Source organism: Felis catus, chromosome A1, assembly GCF_018350175.1.
Source record: "Felis catus isolate Fca126 chromosome A1, F.catus_Fca126_mat1.0, whole genome shotgun sequence".
Classification (NCBI taxonomy): domain Eukaryota; kingdom Metazoa; phylum Chordata; class Mammalia; order Carnivora; family Felidae; genus Felis; species Felis catus.
In genome coordinates, this window is record NC_058368.1 from 198,444,342 (window position 1) to 198,465,948 (window position 21,607).

Genomic DNA, 21,607 nt, shown 5'->3' on the forward strand with positions numbered 1-21,607 from the left:
ATAACTAATACCCTAATTTTTACTTCTTCTGTTAGCCAAAGAGAAGGCTGCAAACGAGAAAACTGGATAATGCTTATTGATTTAAAAGTACCAGACATGGTTATTTGTTTCTGAGGAACTGAAAAGCTAAGTGGAAAAAAAAAATGCCTATAGCAACGAGCTTGGTAAAGAATGACATTTAAAGGTTGACACATAAATTTTACATGCTTGACTTGACAGACTACATTTTTCAAGTCCTTAATTATGAGAACAGCAGCAAAACTTAAGACAATTAAAAACCAGCACTGAAGAATCTGCTGTGTTGTTACAAATACACGTAGGACATCTGTGTCAGTGAAGCCCAAAAAACGAATCTATTCTCAACGACAGGAAAACCTCAGATTGCGAGTAACTCATTCTGCGAGTGTTTCACAAGACAAGCAAACATTCCTAATAAACTTTAACTTGATAAATGAGTGATGTCTTGCAATATGAGTAGTCCGTGATGCTGAATGACACATGCTCACCACTGAGTCAATGGTTCTTGAAATTTGCTTTGATATACAAGTGCTCTGGATTACAAGCATATTTCTGGAATGAATCCTGCTCGTAAACCAAGGTTTAACTGTACTGCTCTATTTAAGCCAAAGTGCACGGACTCTTGTTTCACTTTCAAACGTGTTCCCTCGTTCTGGGTTTACACTGTGCCTTTAGGTACAACAGACTGGGCGAATAATGGGGGCTGTATATAATGCACGGCTGCAAAACCAGTCTCACTGCATGACAATTACAGCACATCAACAAGTCCGTCTGTAATTAGAATAGCAAAACCAGCTCAGGCGGACACCCTCATGTCATAAATACATCACGTATCGAAATTATAAATTATAGAAATAAAGACAAATAATGGCATGAAGGGCATGATAGTTTATTTTTTAAAAAATTGTACCACACTGATCATAATGACCAGCATACACATTATGATGGCTTTTCTCTTGGGTATTAACATTGCAGTATTTTTGTATACTGAAATGTTTCAATAGGACCAAGAACGTTAGAGAAATAAAGATCTTAGATGAAAATGAACACTAATAATTCTGGTGTCCTACCCCACAGAATTCATTTAAACCCCTTATGAATCAGTGGCATTATAATGTTATGTAGTTATGAAGAACAAAAGTTCTCTTCTAAGTAGGCAGCATGAACTTATACCTCCTTGTACTTTAATTTTTAGTTTTTATAATTTAAGCTATGTCCACCCTGGCTAAAGCACAATCATAACAAGACACCTCAGATAATTTCCATGCTACCACTGCACATCTTTAGTGATTTTACTTAAAAAAAAAAAAAAAAAAAAAAAAAGAATCAAACCACCATCAAAATAAAGAGGCAAATAAAACTGATTTTCAAATCATTTGAAAAGCATAGTGCTTATCTGTCCAATACAGACTCAGATTTAAATTAAATGCTATAATTATAATCTCCAAACTTCTGCAATAAAATTAACATAGATATATGGGTTTTTTTTTTTTTATAGAACTATATTTTGCAATCAACAGGATAAAGTTACTTTTTAGAGAACAATATATTTGGTTACAATTCCACAATTCCACATATCTGTAATAGAAACAAAGCCACATGATGTTAAATCTGGCTCTAAGTTACCTAAGGTATAAAAATTTCATCAAAATTACAACACTCTGATCTTAAAAATTCAACCCATATGAGATTATTTTTTTAGAATAAATGTGCTGTTGAGTAATTATTTCAATGACCGTTTCTTTTTTGAGTGTCTGAAAACTGACCCTGTCTTTTTTAATCAGTGTGACTCACCAATATTTCAAATTGACCTCTTTACTTCTGTGTTACCATTTCAATATCCAGGGATTTGTGAGGCAGCATAAGTTTGACTTCATAAAAACAGTAGATACTTTGACCTTTCAGTGACACTTTTTCAATCTGTAAACTCAAGAATCACATTATTTATAGCTCAGCAACTATAAAAACATGGAGATTTTGGCATTGGAAGCCAGAATCTCTTTGTGCTTTTTAAATTAAGCTGCTTTTGAATCTTTTTGGTATTTATCAGCCATTCATATTTCCCTTATAATAATAGAAGAATATATTTAAAATAATTTTTAAGGTTAAATGTCCTGGGGGCTTACAATATGAAAAAAAAAAACAATTTTTTTTTTCCTTCAGCATTTGGAATAGTAATTATTTCTGGTCCCTCCTTAGATCAACCAACGCTACTTTCAATCACGTATAACACTGAATTTTACAGACATCCCTGAAAAGTTTTTGATTAAGTAAACGAGTGAATCACAGTGGAGTCTCAATCAGTTAACAGTGTAGATCATTAAAAAAAAATAACACACACACACACACACACACACACTGAATATTAAAATCTTCAAGATAAAAAAAAAAGAAAGAAAAGAAAACCCTCTTAAGAATTAAACCAGGTATGTGTCATCACTGATTCTGTGCTTGTGTCCCCAACTGATTAGACTCCTCCTTCTCTGTGTTATAAGACATGTTGGTTTCGATCTCCACGCCAAGTTTCTAGGACACTTGCGTGAAGAGGCTATGCTACTACAGCATCTAAGGAACAGAGTGGCACCATTTTATTCCCTAATAGACTTCATATTCCAAGATGAGCATCAGGTCTCCCTCGGTTGCCCTCACCAGCGTGTGTCGGGAGACAAAACTTGCCAGGCAAACTGATGACAGCTGACCGCCCACCCCGCCCCCAGCGCCAAAATGAGGTTACCAACAGGTTTGTCATTGTATGCACTGGCCTTTCACTCTTTCAATCAAGAAAAGTTGTGGTTACTTACAAAAAAAAAAAAAAAAAAAGGGAGGGGGTGGAGAAATGAAAAACCAAGAGTTTAAAGGCACAAAGTCGCATAGCTGCTCTAGTTGGAGTTTGTAAACAGAGAATAGGTTGAATTTAGGTAATCCCAATCTATGAGAGTAAAAAGGCATCCGCAGCAGGCTTTTATCCAGCCAGCTTCTTTGAGACCCTTCATGGGTTTTGAGGTCTACAAAGTATGCACTAAAATACCCATACTTCAAAAAGCAATAAGGCAAATAGTATAATCATTATTCCAAAAGTTACAATGGTAGTGTAGGCATACATAGTATAATTTAGTTACAATGTGTGGTACTGTTTCTATTATATAACCATATTAACTGTTTCTTTCCTACGTAATTATATATTCAGCAGAGCTTCAGTTGAACACAAAACCATCCTTGTACCACCACTGATAGTTGGCAATAGCTCTTTGATAGCAGTTTTTATTCTGCTGTAGAAATATCCTTGAACTGAAAAAAGTCCACAACCCAATGTCCAGTCATTAAACACTATCATATTTGTGAAGAGCTTCTTCCAACTTCTGTGTCACTTTTTGGAAAAATATTATTTGCTGTTGTAAGAAATGCTGCATCTGTGATTTAAAGTCTCTTACTCGAATTTGATGGAAGTGGTGAATTTCAGCCAAAGTGGCAAAAGAAATAGTGTTACAGCGATCTTGAATGCCATCAGCCTTTTGGACCTCCATTTTCCCTTCTTCCACGTGTCGCCTACTCTCCTTTACTTTGGTAAGAGCTCCTGTAGTTAAAAAAAAAAAAAAAAAAAAAATTAAATACACACACACACACACACACGCATATCCTAACAACATAGCTACATAGCAAACAGACTCCTGCATTATAAATACTTGCCTACACTATTTCAAGTCTTTTGGAACTTAAAGGGATGAGTGTTATTACTTATTAAAAACAAAGGAACCTGATAGGGTTACTGAAAACACCACCGTTGCTGCAATTTCACTTCTCAAAACTAGCACCTGCCATTGACCAAGTACCTATAACAGGTTTCATCTCTTCCAGGGAGAGACACTATACAGAACAGATAATAAACTGCAAGTAATGGTCTCTAAAAATACAAACCAAGAAATTGCGATTTTCATTTAAGAGAAAGGGTGTGACACCATTGCACACAAATATATTAAGAAAGCTATCTATAAACACAATGCCCCACAGAAGATGCAAATCTACTTCCTCAGAAAGTCTCACTGAAGAGATACCGTATAAGACCCTAGAACCACACTCTGAAACTTGTTAGTGCCAATTTGGGTTGTATTTTAGAAATTATTCATGTCATGAAGGGGACTTGGAAATGCGGACAGCGTACAACTGGAGGCCACCCTCACTGGGGCTGGCCAAACCTGTGTCTTATTGGCAATGAGGGCGCCATTCCGTGTTCTATCAGGAGACCCACACCTGGAACATGAGGCCTGTGAAGTAAGAATTTGCCACCTTTTCTTCAGGGCTGTAAGGACCAATGAGTTTTGAGTCTGCCCTAATGATGATCTGGGAATGAAGCCAGAGGAGTCATAGCCTCTTGTCAAGAAATGTCACCAGAGGAGCACCTGGGTGGCTCAGTCAGTTGAGCATCTGACTTTGGCTGGGGTCATGATCTCACCGTTAGTGAGTTCAAGCCCCGTACTGGGCTCTGTGCTGACAGCTCAGAGCCTGGAGCCTGCTTCAGATTCTGTGTCTCCCTCTCTCTCTGTCCCTCTGCCACTTGTGCTCTCTCTCTTTCTCTCTCAAAAATAAACATTAAAAAAATTAAAATTAAAAAAAAAAAAAAAAGGAAATGTCACTAGAGTATGTACAAGGGAGAAGGAAGGGGACGATCACTCTGGCAGGTGCCATGTGAAGACACAAAAAGCCAAGGATATTTAAGGGTAGGAAACAAAGGACCTTCATGGGTTCTTGGAAAAGAATGATGATCAAGTTCACATCATTTGCTCATGGCCACCTCAGGAATTCAGCCTTCCTGGCTCCATCTAGCACTTACTCTACTAAACCATGACGAAGGATGAGAGAGAAACCTCTAGCACACCTGGCTGGGCAGTCTTCACCATGATGACACCAAGGGGGACAAAAGAAGGGAGCCTGTTTAGGAGGAGGTAGGAAAGCTGAGGAATTCTGTTTCAGAAATATTCAGTTTTAGCTAATGATGAAATACACAAGGGGAAAAGCCCTGTTTCTAAACTTCTTCAAATCTCCTAAATAATAGAGTTAAACCTAGCATTACATAAAACCCTTGGAGGGTAAACAGTGTGTTTGTTTTGGGGGAATTTTTTGACACAGCTCAAAGACCCGAGAAATTAAAACGCACCGACAAGTGTCACACATACATATGCAGGTATGTGTATACCTTTTCATTTATTTATTCTACACGAGGTCTTTAAGTGAAAAGCAGTAAAGACCCCACTTAACCCCATGGCAGAGACGAGGGGTCTCCTCTGTAGAGAGAAGTCATGGGCATTAACACGGCTTCAATTCCACCTGACCAATTCCACCAGGAAGCCGTCCCTTTAAAGTGTGGCACTTTTCACTCTTCTGCCGTTGCCCCCCGGCAGGGGAGCAAAGCCATAAAATCCGCCTGCTTGTCATTTGTATCAAAGAGAAAGAACTCCTCCCCATAAAAGAGAAAGAAATCATTTTTCATAGCAAATTTATCTTTCTTGTATGTGTCCATCTCTCACAAGTTACATACAAAAACTGAAGTGGAAAAGACCAGGAAAGCATAATGAGACAGAATTAAAGGAAACATTTTTTAACAAGATGACTGAGAATATGAAATTATGAAATGCATGTTTAAAATGGCGAAGAGAGAGAGATAGAGAAAACAGGAAGTTAAGAGAAAAGTCTCAGGTAATTTGACTATTTTATGATGATTCCACTCGCAGGTGCCCAAGCCCACTGGGCACACACCAAGGACACGCAGCATCCTACCCTGTGCCTCCGTGACATGTCTGTGTACATGCTGCCACACTGGTAATATGCTCCAAGGATCACTCGTTCTAGTCATCAGAGCCTGCAGAGTAGAGCCCTGCATATGGGGGCTCCAAAGCCTGGCCCAGAGCTGGGTGAATGTCCAACTCTAAATGACAACCATATTCTTAGAAACTACCCCCATGATACGACATTGCACATCGCGCATCTCTAAAAACCAACTTAAAAGAGAATGAGTCTCAAGTGTTTGCAATTTATCACATGGGCATACATTTTCAAAACTCCTGGACCCAACAGCAAGTATTAAATCTTGCTGAGGCCTAAGGACCTTTTGCCATTTAACACCTTTAAGTGTTTTAAGTGTACATCCTGAAAGAGCCAACGGGAATTTAAGACTCGTTTTTCTCCCAATTATCAATTTAGTAAGTCACACAAATGTTCCTACCTTCAAGTCCCAAAAGGCTCAGCTCTGGGGCAAGGATTTGATTTGTTTAACAAATGTTTATGAAGGACCTGATATCTACAGAGCACATTGCTAAAACAGAGAGATTCAAACATTTCAGCATCAAGTCCCTGCCCTCCCTCCCTTCCTTCTCAAGGAAGCCACCTGGCAAAGCCCACGGAGGACAGGCACACAACCAGGACATGAAGTGAAACAGGACCACAAAGTATGTAATTCTGCATGGGAGTTAAATATGTCTTTCTCAAGATAACATGTGAAATCGTGTCACGAGGGAAAATGCTCAGAGGGCCTACTACATGCCAGGCACTGTGCTGAGGACAAGGTTGGGCATGGGAAGTTGGCAGGAAAACAGGTATATGAAAACAATAAATAGTAGCTTCCCAAACCAGCAAATAATATATGCTAAGCATTATTTTAAAATTTGTATGGAACCACAAAAGACCCCAAATAGCCAAAGCAATCTTGAAAAAGAAGAACAAAGCTGGATATACCACAATCCCAGATTTCAAGACATACTAAAGCTGTAGTAATCAAGAGAGTCTGGTACTGGCATAAAAATATTCACATAGGTCAAAAGAACAGAATAGAGTCCAGAAATAAACTCACATTTTTATGGTCAATTAATCTATCACAAAGGAGGCAAGAATTTACAATGGGAAAAAGACAACAGTGTTGGGAAAACTAGACACCAAAACAATGAGACCGGACCACTTTCTTACAGCATAAACAAAAATAAACTCAAAATGGACTAAAGACCTAAATGTGAGACATGAAACCATAAAATTCCTAGGGAAAAAAAAAAAACACAGGCAGTAATTTCTTTGACATCTGTCAAAAAATTTTCTAGATATGTCTTCTCTAGCAAGGGAAACAAAAGCAAAATTAAACTGTGACTATACCAAAATAAAAAGTTTTTGCACAGCAAAGGAAACCATCAACACAAAAAAACAACCTCCTGAATGAGATAAAATACTTGCAAATGATATATCTGATAAGGGGTTAATATCCAAAATATATAAAGAATTTCTACAACTCAACACCAAAAAATTAAATAATCCAATTAAAAATGGGCAGAGGACCTAAACATTTTCCCAAAGAAGTGTAGATGTCCAACAGACACATGAAAAGATGCTCAACATCACTAATCATCAGGGGAAATGCAAATTAAAATCACAATGAAATATCACTTCATCTGTCAGAATGGCTAAAACCAAAAACACAAGAAATAACAAGTATTGGTAAGGATGTGATGAAAAGGGAACCCTTTTCTTGGAAGGAATGCAAGGTAGGAACCTTGGTGGAATGCAAATTGGTGTAGCTACTGTTGAAAATAGTATGGAGGTCCCTCAAAAAATTAAAAATAGAATTACCATATGAGCCAGTAATTCTACTACTGGGTATTTGCCCAAAGCAAATGAATACACTAATTTGAAAAGATATATGCACCCTTATGTTTACTGCAGTATTATTTACAATGGCCAAGATATGGAAGCAACCCAAGTGCCCTCGAGAGAATGGATTAAAAAGATGTGTGTCACACACACACACACACACACACACACACACACACACACACAGAGGAATATTACTCAGCCATAAAAAAAAATAATGAAATCTTGCCATCTGCAATAATATGGATGAAGAAGGTATAATGCTAAGTGAAATAAGTCAGAGAGACACAAATACCGTATGCCTTCACTCACACATAGAATTTAAGAAACAAAACAAAGGGAAAAAAGAGACAAACAAAACAGCCTCTCAAATACAAAGAACAAACTGGTGGTTACCAGAGGGGAGGTGGGTGGTGAGGATGTTCAGGTGAAGGGGATCAAGAGTACACTTATCTTGATGAGCACTCAGTAATGTACAGAATTCTGAATCTCTACGTTGTACACCTGACACTAATGTAACACTGTATATTAATTATATTTGTATAAAAAATATATATAGGGCATCTGAGTGGCTCAACTGGTTGAGCAACTATTAATTTCGGCTCAGGTCATAATCTCAGGTCGTGGGATCGAGCTCCGTGTAGGGCTCTGCACTGAGCATGAAGCCTGCTTGGGATTCTCTCTCTCTCCCTCTGCACCTCTTCCCCTAGGCACTTCTCATATACTATCACTAACCCTACTGCAATTTTACAACAGACATTACTCTTATTTTCACAAGGAAACTGAAGAAGCTACTCCACCTCTTTGAGCATCAAATTTGCCAGGTAACCAGGTAAGATATGGAGATGGGATGTGAATGCACGACTGACTTCAAAGTAAATACTATTTAGAAATATTTAGAAAAGAAATTAAAGCCTGAATGGGCAAAAAAGCCAGGTGGACCTAGGTGAACAGGGTGCTGGGGGATAAAAGCTGGGCAGGTGAGGATCAGGTATTTCTCCTTCTTCTCTCCACCCACTCCCCATCCCCCCACCCGTGGCTGAGGTTCCTGCACCATAAGCCACCTCCCTTATGAAGTCCCTGGCTTCTGTTTTGATATACAATTCAGAAGGCCTTGTGAATATGTAAAAGAACTATATAGGTTTTGAAAATTTCCTTCTGGAGTCTTATTTAACCACATTCAATTCACTAATTGTGCCTGTAAAGCAATTTAATATTTATAAGATGTCTGATCTTCTTGTCTTGGTAACAACACTTAGGTGCCACAAAACATTGAAAAAGCAGCACATATTTCATGATTTTGAAAAATCTAAGCCCAAATATACATGGGCGGGGGTGGGGGGGGAAGGCATCTCTTTCTCTCTCTTGTTCTATCTGCCTAGATCGTATAGAAAGATTACATAAATTAAGAACTACAACCAAAAATAGTAACATACAATCCCTTTAAGGATATATAGGCTTTGCTTCTTTGCTCTGATGTAGTTAGTCATCCCAGAAAAAAATATTTATTTGGCAAACTAGGAAAGACAGAACAAATCACTGAGGAGAGTAAGTACCCAAAGGCCAATTCCACTTGGAATTCTGGTTTAACCCACTTAATGCAATTCAAATCCATTAGCATAATGTATCAGGATTACAGCAGCAAGATGACAGGAGATATAAGTGACTTTTTTTAAAAAAAGAGACCTAGTTCCTGTTTTAGGGAGCTCAAATTATTTTTTAAGGTGACTTATGTGCCTAAAACAATGAAGGACCTATACAAAATGGCATATATTAACTTCACAGAAGTACAAACAGGAACTGGTTTGTACACTCACTATACATAGTGAGTGCCATGTATAATAAGCAAGGAAGATTAGTCTCCACAAAACTGTACCATAAATTTACAGCAAATTTATTTTAAAAAATATTTTTAATGTTTATTTTTGAGAGAGAGCAAGCACAAGCTGGGGAGGGGCGGGGGGGGGGGGGGAAGGAAGGGAGGGAGGGAGGGAGGGAGACACAGAATCCAAAGCAGCTCCAAGTTCTGAGCCTTCAGCACAGAGCCCAACAGACACGGGGCTTGAACTCACTGAGCAGCGAGATCATGACCTGAGCCCAAGTTGGCCACTTAACTCACTGACCAGGCGCCTCTAGAACAAATTTTAAAACAACCTCTTTTAATTGAAATGTAGCTGACTTACTCCCAGATCTGCCTTCAGAAGAAAGAAGGTTAACAGTAAAACAGGTTGACAGCAATATACTTTTTAAAAAATCATTAAGAGTTCCTGAATATATCCTGAGTTGAAGTGACAGCAGCCTAGTTCCTCCTCTGAGTATATAGCAGCTGGCTGTTAAAGTTCAGGATGAAAACAACATCCTAAACTGATTTTAAAAATAATAATAAAGCTACCTTTTGTAAAATATTTTGCAAAGTTTAAAAAATATATTATTTCTTTTAAGAAGAAAACCATTTTGGTCTTAAATATTCATCTCACAACCCTCCAGCTAGTTTTTCCATAGACATTAAACATACAGGAAGGGTTTAGTGTGATTTCTTTCTTACAAGAAAGATAAAGTCAAATTACTCGGTAAGCTAATTGTATAAGTTAACTGACGAGTTTACTGCCTGAGAATAAGCGGGAGAAAAAAAAAAGTGACATCTTTTAAACAGCTCAAGCTGTCCATGTGAACAAATCGCAAGGGTGTTTAAATTCTTGGGGACTGACAAACAGAACTGCTTTCTGAAGACCCCAGAAGCTTCCCTCTACCCTATCTCTACCCACTGTGCTTGTGAACCCTGGGTCCTGTCAAGATGAACACAGGAACATATTTTTCCAATAGAACTGATATTACAAATACTGGTTGGAGGTGAATGAAATAGTATTATTAGAACTAGAATTTGGGTTTTGTCATAAGTAGCTATGTTTCCAGAGTTGATTTGACAATTCTCAAACTGGGAATTATCTGTACGTATTTCTACACTTCACATATTTTCATATTGAGAATTTTAACTACCACAAGAAAGGCAGAGATAGACAAATTTTGAATCAGGTGTAGCCCCTAAGGAGTGAAAGTTTGGAGAAAAAAAAATATCGGGACAGAGTTAGATCAGTACACACTTGCTACTTTTAGGATCGCTTTAAAAATTGGTTTGTAGCTGCTTAAGAAGCAACAGCAGAGGTTCGCTGTAACCAGCTGCGAGCTGTAACGAGGCATTACTGCATCATGTAAGCATTCTCTCAGCTGTACTGGTTTTTACCAAACCCAAGAGGAGCGTAAATAAAAGCCAAAAGCATTGCCCAGAATCTAAAGAACAAAGCGAACACACATTTTTATCATAGAATAAATATAAAAACAGGCGAAGGTTTTCAAAATCTCTACCTTTTAAGTGGCTGATTTAGGAGGAATCTGCCTCCTGCCAGCCCCCTCCCTCATAAACATCACACCGCCACACTGCTTTCAAAACAGAAAAAGGAAATGAAAGAATACAGCAGAGACATTACACAATAAAGTCTAAGGTACAAAGTGGTCACTGCTGGATTAAACAAGAGACCTGGTAATATTCATGGTCAGGACAACAGTTTTAAAACAAAAGAAAATTTAAATAGGAGTGATCAGAGGGAAAAACATTTTAAACTGGGGAATATAAGTACATCATTATGAAATTGTTTCTTGGGCTAACAGACATAGGTAGTTGCGTCTGGAATACGCTATGAACTAAGATTTTATTATGAAAAGAGAACATAGGCAAGTATTAAATTCTGAGATTAAATAAGAAGGGGCTGACCATACGGAGCAATGTGAGTACATTCTTCCCAGAAAATAAATAGCCAGTAGAATGGTAACATAGAAGGAAATAAACTTGTGAGAAGGTAACACATGAAACAGTGTATGTTCTTCAAACGTATTTTTAGGATAGGAAAAAGTTACTATTGAAAGCAAGGCAACATATTTCAACCATTCCCCATTACTATGCTCCCAAACAGGCAAGGGTAAGCCAGCTGCGCTCCAGGACAGGGGCTGAGTCTAACACAGTTGTTTCTCTCCCTCAGGGAGTGCTGTGGAAGGAGGCAGAAAGGAACACAGAGAAGCCTCCTCCCCAAAAGGCTTACAGGTTAAGAATGAACTTTCAACTGAGCACTCAATTATTAAATTAGCTGGGTGGAGTATTAGAATTTCTCCACAAAACGGAAAGTTCACTGAGGAACCAATAACCCTAAGACTTGATTGCAAAAGGGGGAGCAGGAACCCTGAGGACTTCCTTCTCCTCACTCCACCCCTGACAAGATACCCACTGGAGAAGTCAGTAGGGCTGAGTCTGAGGTGACAAGGGCAGAGCCGGTCCCCAGAGTTTGTGAGTGAGTGGGGGGGGGGGGGGAAGGGGGGCTGGCTTTGTTTTTATTGTTGTTGTTGAAGAGCTGAAAGGACCTTAGAAGAGTCTTTGGTACAATTTCTCTCAATCTTACCAGTAAGTGGCTAAGTGGTTTGTCCAAAGTACCACAGCTAGCTCATGACAAAGAATCCCCAACCCCTACCTGCCAGCCAGTCCTGCCACTTTGCATTTAACATTCCCCGCAGGGCCTCTGCTGCACTCCAGTGAAGAGGGGTCCCTCCCTTTCCACACTGGGAGTGATAAAAGGAAAACTAAACGAGTATTTTTTCACTTTGCTTCGGGACCTGTTATTAACAAAATCTCCTGGACTTCTTTGGCATTGTTATCTGCCTCTGCACATGCAAAATTCCCAACAGATTCATGCTTATACGTACTGCAATTGCCCAGGCTCAAAGAGAGGCACTCTGCCCCCTTCCCCATCACCAAAGTTCTGCAGAACTCAGGTCCTAAATTCAATCCCACCCCTCTCTGACCATTTTCTTTGAATCTTACCAGTGTGAGCCATCTTGCACAGTTTTAAAGCACACTCAGGCTGGAAAGAGCGAAGCATGAAATAACTACATCCTGGTTCATAATCCATATGTACTCAATTTCCAAGGGATTACATTATGCATGTTTCTAAAGAATACAAAATAATTACAACTAAAGAACTTAATCATATGACAGGGCTCATTAATATTATAACTCTAAAGGACTCCAACTCAAACAAATTTCATTTTATAGATTAATTATGATCCAGGAAGTCAGCACTATTTTCAAAAGCATCATATTATTTACATAGCATTAAATTATTTCCATCAGCAAAAACTGCTTAAGGAGCATTTCTGTGTCATTTTGCTGTTTGTAAAAGAGCAGTGAAGGTCTGGTGTCATCCAGCCAATGAGCACGAATCAAGGGCCCACTGCAGGCTGAACTAAGCCACCAGCAAATGTAGTCAGTCATAGTACACTACACTGTATTATTTCCTTCTGATCTCCAGAGAGACATCACTTTCCTGGCAACTTCTGACCCAGCAAAGTGAGATGGGCGTGTGGGGTGGGGAGCCTCTCAAACACTTCCCTGCTTCAGGCATTTTAACCTGGGAGAGCCCTCAACTCAGTGGTAGAAGTTGTGTGGCCTCCTTTCAGCTTCCCTCTCTGTGTCCCTCTCTTCCACCTCCTGGGCCCTTCGGAGCTTGCTGGCTGCCCCAGCTGCCCCCCACCTCCAGCTGGGGCCAGTGTCAGCACCTGAACTTTGCCTTCCTTTCCTCAACCAAATCTCTTACACTCAGGATGTTTTGTCCCTCCTAAGACCAATTATACAAAAGGCCTAGTCACTAAGCAACAGGGATCCAAAGGCTACATTTTCTCCCTTTTAAAAAAACAAGAGGAGGAGGAAAAAAGAAGCCAGCACTTTATTTAATTTTGAAATCATGAATGTGGCAAAAACATTAACTAGGTTTTCTGTCTTTCCAGGGCCTTGTCCCAGAAAACCAAAGCCACGGTATGGGGGATAGAACAGGAGGCGGGCTGAAAGGCAACACAGCAAAGTAGAAGTTGCCCAAGACTGGACTAGGCCTGTTTTTCTTCATTCCCTCCAACACATAAAACTTTGAAAGAAAATGCTAATTTGGTCAACGTGGCCAATTTGCTCTTATTCTCTCATCACTGGTCCCCACACCCTCTCATCCCTGCTAACTCCCCATTAGCTTCTGCCCCACCCCCTTCCTTCCTCCCTTTCGGTCTCCACCCACCCACTGGTTGATTACTCTCTCCCCTTTCTGCTCCAATATTACTTTTTGGTATTTTTTTTAATAAAACATCTCAAAAAATAAAGGCCAATATGCACTTAACAGAGAGAGGCAGAATGGCTGTCCATCCAGGCAAAATAGTCTGTGAATCATACCACTGTGCAAATCTGTACTCTGCACTTTGCATATCTCTTTTCCTTCTATTTAACCCCGAAAGAAAAGCAATTATCACTCCCATTTTCAGAGGTGGAAAGTGAAATTCAGGAAAAGTAAATAACTTTACTGAAAGTATCGGGCTGCATGTGACCTGGGTCTGCCCAGCTTCTCAACTCAAGTAGTTAGTTCCCAACTGAGACTGCCCCACCCATGACCTCAAAGACCCTCAGAGGAGCCCCAACACAATGCACAAGGGTAGCTCAGCAACAGGCCCCTCGGAAGCCACATCTCAGGGATAAGCAACCCACGAACCATCAACGGGTTCTCAAAACTCGATTCCTGAGTCAAATCATCCCCAGTGGGCTCCTGGTTTAGAGGACAATAACCTCCAGGGGGTGCCAATAGAAACAGTGAACTTAAGTCAGTGAAAGCAATTTTCTGAAGGGACTAAAGGTCCCTACAGCTGAGAACTATCAAAATCCAAAGGTAAAATTAATATAAAATTCACTTTCAATTCATAAATATAATAAATGGCAAAGAGAACTTTTGAGTAATTTTTAAAATGAGGCTTTGAAGAGAGACACAAGGGTAATGAACTGCAAAAAAAAAAAAAAAAAAAAACTGGCTGCCAGATGATGTAAAAATCAATCATTTAAAGAATCTAGGCCTCTGAGTTTGGTCTGTTCCTGAGATAGTTTGTTCTAGGGAAAAGCCTTGTGCCATGCCGACGAAGAGGCCCTTTCAGCTCAGCTCCACGCAGCAGTCAGCAAACGTGGGAGGGCAGGAATATGGCAGGAGCAATGGGAGCACTCACTTGAGTGTACCTTACATCCGAGGACTGCTACTAAGCACATACCCCTGCCGTGCACCCGGCTCCAAAACTGAAGGGGGAACCACACGATTATACCTCTTGTGGCTTACTTGGCAGGACAGATGGCTCTTTGCGAGAAAATTTTATATAAAGCTTCTTGTGTTTCAGCTTATATAGAATATCAAATATGTGACAAAGTTACCAGGGTTGTAGATTCAAGAGAACTCTGTAAACATGGTATGTTTTTACTTCAGAAGAGTCTGCATACAACAATGAAAATGCTGACTTGCCTCTAGCCATGCAAATATAAATAAAGACTTTAAAATGTGAGAATAGGAAAAGAAAAGCATGCATCGTTTCTTTTTTTTTTAAAGATTTTATACCCATAGAATCCTCACAGATAGAAAGGGCAGGCTTGATAATTATGAGCATACAACTTTTTAAAACAACCAATTTTGTAAAACAAAATCCATATGATGGTTTAAATTCAGAGAACACAATCGATGCCTACGGGCTGCAGCTCATAATCCCCAATTTCCTAATTCTTTTGTTACCTGATACACATACATGGATGTACAAATAGGGCAGCATTAGGTATGTTTGCAAGCTGCCAGCACTTTGGGTTTAGGATGGCCTTTGCCCTATGATAAAACATACCTGAACCAGGGAGAGTGAACTCTGGAAACTACCTTTAATAGTTGTGTTTTTTTTCTAGGAAGATAAAGGGAGACATAAGCTAAAATATCTAAGAGAAGCTGCTAAACAGACAAGCTGCTCCGCACAGGGCAGAACGGCGGTGAAATGGCATCAGCTCTTTACAGACGCTGAGGAAGCGTGAGCCCCAAACCCAAAGCCAGGTCCTCGACCGGATGAGTGCCTCTGAGAGTGCCACAGTTAACACTGTACTTGGAAGAGTAATTTTAAAGAACTGATTTCTTGCTTTCAAGTATTCTTCCCAAATAACGTCTTGTTTTTAACTTTAGAATTCTAATTGTAAGCCACAGTGTTACAAACTGCCACTTAGCTATGGTGGCACTGACTGGTGAGCAAGCAGCACAGCATTCATCACCGTCCTTAGTGCCATCCACTGTGGCCACTATGTGTGAAATGGGGTCACTTATGTCAAGGGGTTTTAAGGTGGAGCCAGGAAGCCATTAAGGAGAAGGGCCTTCTGCACGTCCTCCTGCCCTCACTGGGTGGAGCCATGAACTTGCGAACTGGGCCAAAGGGCCAGCGTTCCCAGGACTCAGCCCAAACACCTGTGGCATGCTCCAGTGAGGCTCTGCTGGGTGACAGCCTTAGCAACCAATTATATTCAACCCAGATTTAGTTTTCTGCCACCAACACCAATAGAAATTCTTTGTAAGCCACATTTATAAGCATTCCTTTTTGATTTAAAAACCCTTGATTTTGTTCTCTGGGAGGCACTGTTTGGGTTGCTGCCCAAATCTGTGTTCATGGAACTGTAATTCTGGGACCCCAAACAAATACTTTTGTTTTTATTTTCAGCTCAGCCTCTTTCTTCAGCTGACATCTAGCAGTTCACATCGCTTTACGATCACTGAGCTTTGGGGACAATTCCTAAATCAGCTGTTTCAAACTTAAAGACACCTCTGACCCTGGAGTTTTCCTGCTTCCTCATGCTGGCAGGGATCGGGTTTCCAGGGGTGACAAGTCTTCACTTGGTCTGTATCTGGGCTCCCTTGAACTAGACCATAAATAACCATCTGAAGACAAAACAAAGCACTCAGAAATACATCATTTTTAAAAAGACCTGAAACACAAGTCATAAAACATGAAAACTTACAGAGGACCCATGCTGACACCCATGTATTTAAAGATATCTCACTGCAGACAACAGGTAGCTTTTGTGATTTTCACAAATGTCAATATACCTAAACACAATAAAGGCCCAGAAAATAGGATTTAAGACTCCCTTCAGCCCTGTTCCTTCTCTTTCCTTGTAATCCTGCTCATCTTCTTCACCTGCCTATTTCTCTTCCTGGCATCACTCCTTTCTGTCACCAAACTTAAAACGTGGAAAGTAAGAGTACATTCCTCAGGAAAGCCACTCCTCACCAAGTCTGGCCACTCTACTTGGCAGGTATCTCAAGCTCACCTGCTACTTTCCAAAACCACCCGCATGCCCGGTCTGCCTCGACTACTCCAACAGCCCTCTCATCTCCGCACTCAGCCAACAGGAGGATCTTCCGGACGGCCTGCCCTGGGGCCAGGCTGCACAGCGGTGAGGGACACTTCTAAGAGCTCACAGTTAAATTTTGTGGCTCATCTCCTGTCTGCAAAATGGGGATAATGAGGGTATTTACCTCAAGATCTCCTATGAGGTTTATATGGATACAACGAACGTAAACATGAAGCATAATGCCTGGCACATGGTCAGCCCTCAAAATAGGTTTTCTTTTTTTTTTTTTTTTTAATTTTTTATCATGATTCAGACTTCACTTTTCAGTTTCAAACCTTTAGTGGCCGTTGCCTGTCTACAGAATACAAAATGTTCTAGCAGGCATGCTAGTTACTGCAGCATAAAGAACACTAGTTTTCAATCAAGGCAAAAAATGAACTCAAATTCTGGCCCTGCTATTAGCTGTGCAATCCTGAAATTCACTTAACTTTCCGGAGCCTTAGTTTTCAAAGGTCTCACATGGGGATAACACCTTTGGGGTGTTATCTACCTTTGGGGAAGATAATAGCTGTACTGGGTTGAACAGTATCCCATCACCACCACCCAAATGCACATCCACCTACGGCCTGTGACCTTACGTGGAAATCGCCTTTGCACATATAATTAGTTTAGGTGAGGTCATCCTGGATTAGGGTAGGCCCTAAATCCAATGTGACGAGTGTCCTTAAAAGGAGAGGAGACAAAGAGACAGGCACACAGGGAGAACATCAGGTAAAGATGGAGGCGGAAACTGGAGTGGTGGGTACAAAGGCCAAAGAACAGCAATGATGGTGTAGGATTTCCCCCAGAGCCTTTACAGGGCACGTGGCCATGCCAACACCTTCGTTTGGAAGGTTGTCTTTTTAGCCATGTTACAGCAGCCCTAGGAATCTAATACAATAGCTAGGAATTCACGCATAGAAGTATTTGGCATGCAAAATGATGACTCCATGTTATACACGAGGAAACTGCAACCAGTTACACAGTGAAGCTGGTGGGAACTCCACTCCACCTGTTTGCAGGATGCATGCAGTCAGACCCGCTCCTACATGGAATTAGACACAGTGTATGTAACTGCCCAGAATACTGCTACTCACACAGTAAGTACTCAAAAGATGGTAGCAACTACTATTACGACTCATACCCCAGCTCCCTACCCTGCTTGACCTCCCAGTTAAGGGTAAACAAACATTTTCCTTAAGGGTCAGATAGTAAATATTTGAAGTTTTGTATGTCAAGGCAAAACCGAGGCTTTTATACCCATTAAAAATGGAATCATTTAGAAATGTAAACACCACCCTTAGCTGAAGTGCTGTAAACAGGGTACATGGGTAGGTGTGCCCACAGGCTGTAGTGCAGACCCCTGCTCCAAGTATCTCTGTTGGTAGCTCCAGTCCCTTGTCTGCAGGTCATTTTACACCCCTCCCTGTCCCTTACCCTCACTCCTGCAGGCACACAGCCCCCTCTCTCTCCTCCTCCCCAACCCCACACACAGGGCCCCAGTTGAGGATTTCATCATGTTTTGCCTAAATCACTAAGAGCCTCCCATCTCACCTCACCCACATGCCACCCTTTACACCTGTCACTAGGACCTGTCCATCTAAAGTGCAGGCCTGAGCGTGTCAATACCCTATTTGATCTTTCCATGACTCTCCCCTCTATCCCCTCCAGCACGAGCTGTAAACCGAGTGGCACATTAAAATCCCACGGGGAGCTCTTTAAAGAACACCACCACTGTCTAGGCCACAGGTCCCTAACATTCTGATTCATTAGATCCAGGGTAGGGCAGCTGTAATCACTCAGGGCAGAATCTGAGAGGCAGCCAGGATCTAGTCCCTGATTTTTGTACATGATTGATTCCCTCTGCCCAGAATGCCTTCCTGCCTCTGACTGCTAGGCAAACTTCCAATTTATTTTCAAAAAACTTCTTACAGTGAGACTGGAAAAAGCCACCCGTGTACTCTATCCTCTCCCCATAGTTGATTACTCCATCCTCTGTCCTATTTCACACCATGGCACATGCCCACGACTGCACATGCGTCATACTATATGGTGACAGCTACTCAACCTGTCAGCTGGCCTCACTGACCTGAGCACTGGGCATGCAGCGTATCAGCTATTATATGCTTATCCTAAAGCATGTCCAAGATCAAGAATGCACTTTCTGACTATTTTCCTCTGAAAGTCAAAATATGACCATCTACTGAAGCGTACGGGTGGCTCAGTCAGTTAACTTTCTGACTCTTTTTGATTTCCACTTAGGTCATTATCTCATGGTCATGAGATCAAGCCTCAAGTTGGGCTCTGTGCTGATAGCGTGGAGCCTGCTTGGGATTCTTTCTCTCCACCCCTCCCCCACTCACATGCGTTCTCTCTCAAAAATAAACAAACGTTAAAAATATATATATCACCTTGATGGGCACTGAGGAGGGCCCTTGTTGGGATGAGCACTTGTTGTATGTAAGCGATGAACCATAGTAATCTACCCCCAAAACCAAGAGCATACTTTATACACTGTATGTTAGCCAATTTGACAAATTATATTTTAAAAATACATGTATATATATTATATACATACATATATATATCCCACCATCTTTCAGAGGAAGAAACCAAATGCTACCCACCTAAGCTCCTAACACAGTTGACAATGATTCATCCTCGGGACTCCTGTGCACTCTTACGATAGGCACTAAGTTAAGTCGACCTCCTGTCTCCCAGTTCTCTGCACACACATCCTATTTCCGTTATGGAACTGCACCTTCCATGAGGGCAGGCACCTACTGCTCAACATCTAAGCTCAGTGCTTTGTGAATCCAAGTCATTCAACAAGATGAATGTGTGCTCTAGATCTTGTGCTTGGAACTATGCAAAAAAGGGACCCCGACAAATGTATTAAAATGAAAGCTTACCAAAGAGGAAAAAGTGTATATATATAAGTTTAAACATCAAGAATCAATACAAAGTGAAATCATGAGGTACATAATATTAATTTTTCTGGCACATAAAATAAAGCATTTTAAAACTTCCTCTCTTCTCAATAAGTTTAGGAAAGTTACTTCATAGATACTAAAGTTGAAGACTTTTTGTCTTCTTCATTTATTTTTCAGAGAGATAGAGAAAAAGAGTGAGCATGTGGGAAGGGCTGAGAGAGAGGGAGAGAGAATTCCAAGCAGGCTCTGCGCTGACACAGAGCTCGATCTCAGGACTGTGAGTTCATGACCTGAGCCAAAATCGAATTGGATGCCCAACCGACTGAGCACCTCAGGCACCCTGGGTGCCTACTTTTTTACTTAAACAAGCATTTAATAAGCACTTATTATTATGCATGTAAAAAATAGTGGAGCTACATACTAGAGGAACATAAAAACATGGCCCCAACACACTACCCCACAACTAAGCAATGTATAGTCTTTGGCATACCAGTTAGCATTCTCTCAGCCACGCCTACTCAGAAAGGACTGGGCTCCAAGTAGGAAACTCCAAGGAGGGAACTAGATTTAAGGCTTGCCTGTCCATGCATGTATTGGAGTGGGGAGATGTCAACAGAATGTAGGAGCCCATCAACCTAAAAGGGTTAAATTCTAGTCCTGATTCCCATCCTCACCCCTGTTCCACTCATAGCCTTCCTCATTTCAGTGGCTGGAAACTCCATTCTATTGTTGGTGAGACCAAAAACTGCAGTTACCCTTGGTGATTCCTTTCGCTCTCACATGCCCCTTCGGATCCCTTAGGAAAACCTGTTGATTCTAATTTCAAATTATATCCAACGTGGGATATATCTCCTCGCCATCTCCATTGTCTGCACCCTGGTCCCCACGTCCATCGTCTCTCACCTGGATTACTGGAGTGGTTTCCTATTAGCTCTCTGCTCCTACCTTTGACACCCTACCTTCTCTCCATTCTACTGTCAACCAGCAACTGGAATAAGTCTGTTAACAGGTCCAGGTGGATGTCATTCCTTGGCTCAGAGTCCTGCAATGGCTCCTGTCTCACTAGGGCTTTTACTCCAAGCCCTGACAATGACGTACAAAGCCCTACTAATTGAACCTTGCAAGACTTCATTTCCTACCCAGATCCTCTTAGCTCCATCACCTGGCCTCCTACTGCCTGATGGCACATACCCACCCCAACACCTCTGCTCTAGCTGTACCCTTTGCCTGAAAGGCTCTCCCCCCAGATACCTGTTTGGCTAACTCCCTCACCTCCTCCAGGCTTCCATTTAAACCTCACCTTCTCTTGGGATGAGCACTGGGTGTTGTAAGGAAACCAATCTGACAATAAATTTCATATTTTAAATAAATAAATAAATAAATAAATAAATAAATAAATAAAGCAAAAAAATAAAAAATAAAAAAAAATAAACCTCACCTTCTCAGTGAGGCCTACTTTGACCATCCTTCTTCATTCATTCATCCTTTTTCATTTATACTTCCTTCTGCCTCCCCATGCATACTTGCTCTGCTCCACTTTTATGTTTTCCCCTGCCACATACATTATAATGTACTTACTGTGCTGGTTTTTCACTGTGTCTCCACCCTGCCAGAATCAGAATGTAAGCTCCACAAGGGTGGTGATCTTTGTTTTGGCCAGTGATGCAATTCTAGCATCTTTAAGAGTGCCTGAACTATGATGGGCACTTGCACATTTGTTGAATACAATCAGGTTTATCTCTGAGTGGATACTCTGAATAAATCTAAGATCTCGGCT

General features: G+C 40.8%; 1 protein-coding gene across 1 annotated transcript in view; it reads right to left on the reverse strand.

Moving 5' to 3' along the window:
• Positions 1 to 891: 891 nt before the first annotated feature.
• Positions 892 to 21,607, reverse strand: part of SNX18 (sorting nexin 18) — a 29,668-nt gene continuing 8,952 nt past the window's right edge. The window contains exon 2 of the mRNA XM_023260708.2: positions 892 to 3,592. Within this exon, the coding sequence (XP_023116476.1) occupies positions 3,339 to 3,592 (254 nt within the window). The 3' untranslated portion in view covers positions 892 to 3,338. The remainder of the gene's footprint in view (positions 3,593 to 21,607) is intronic.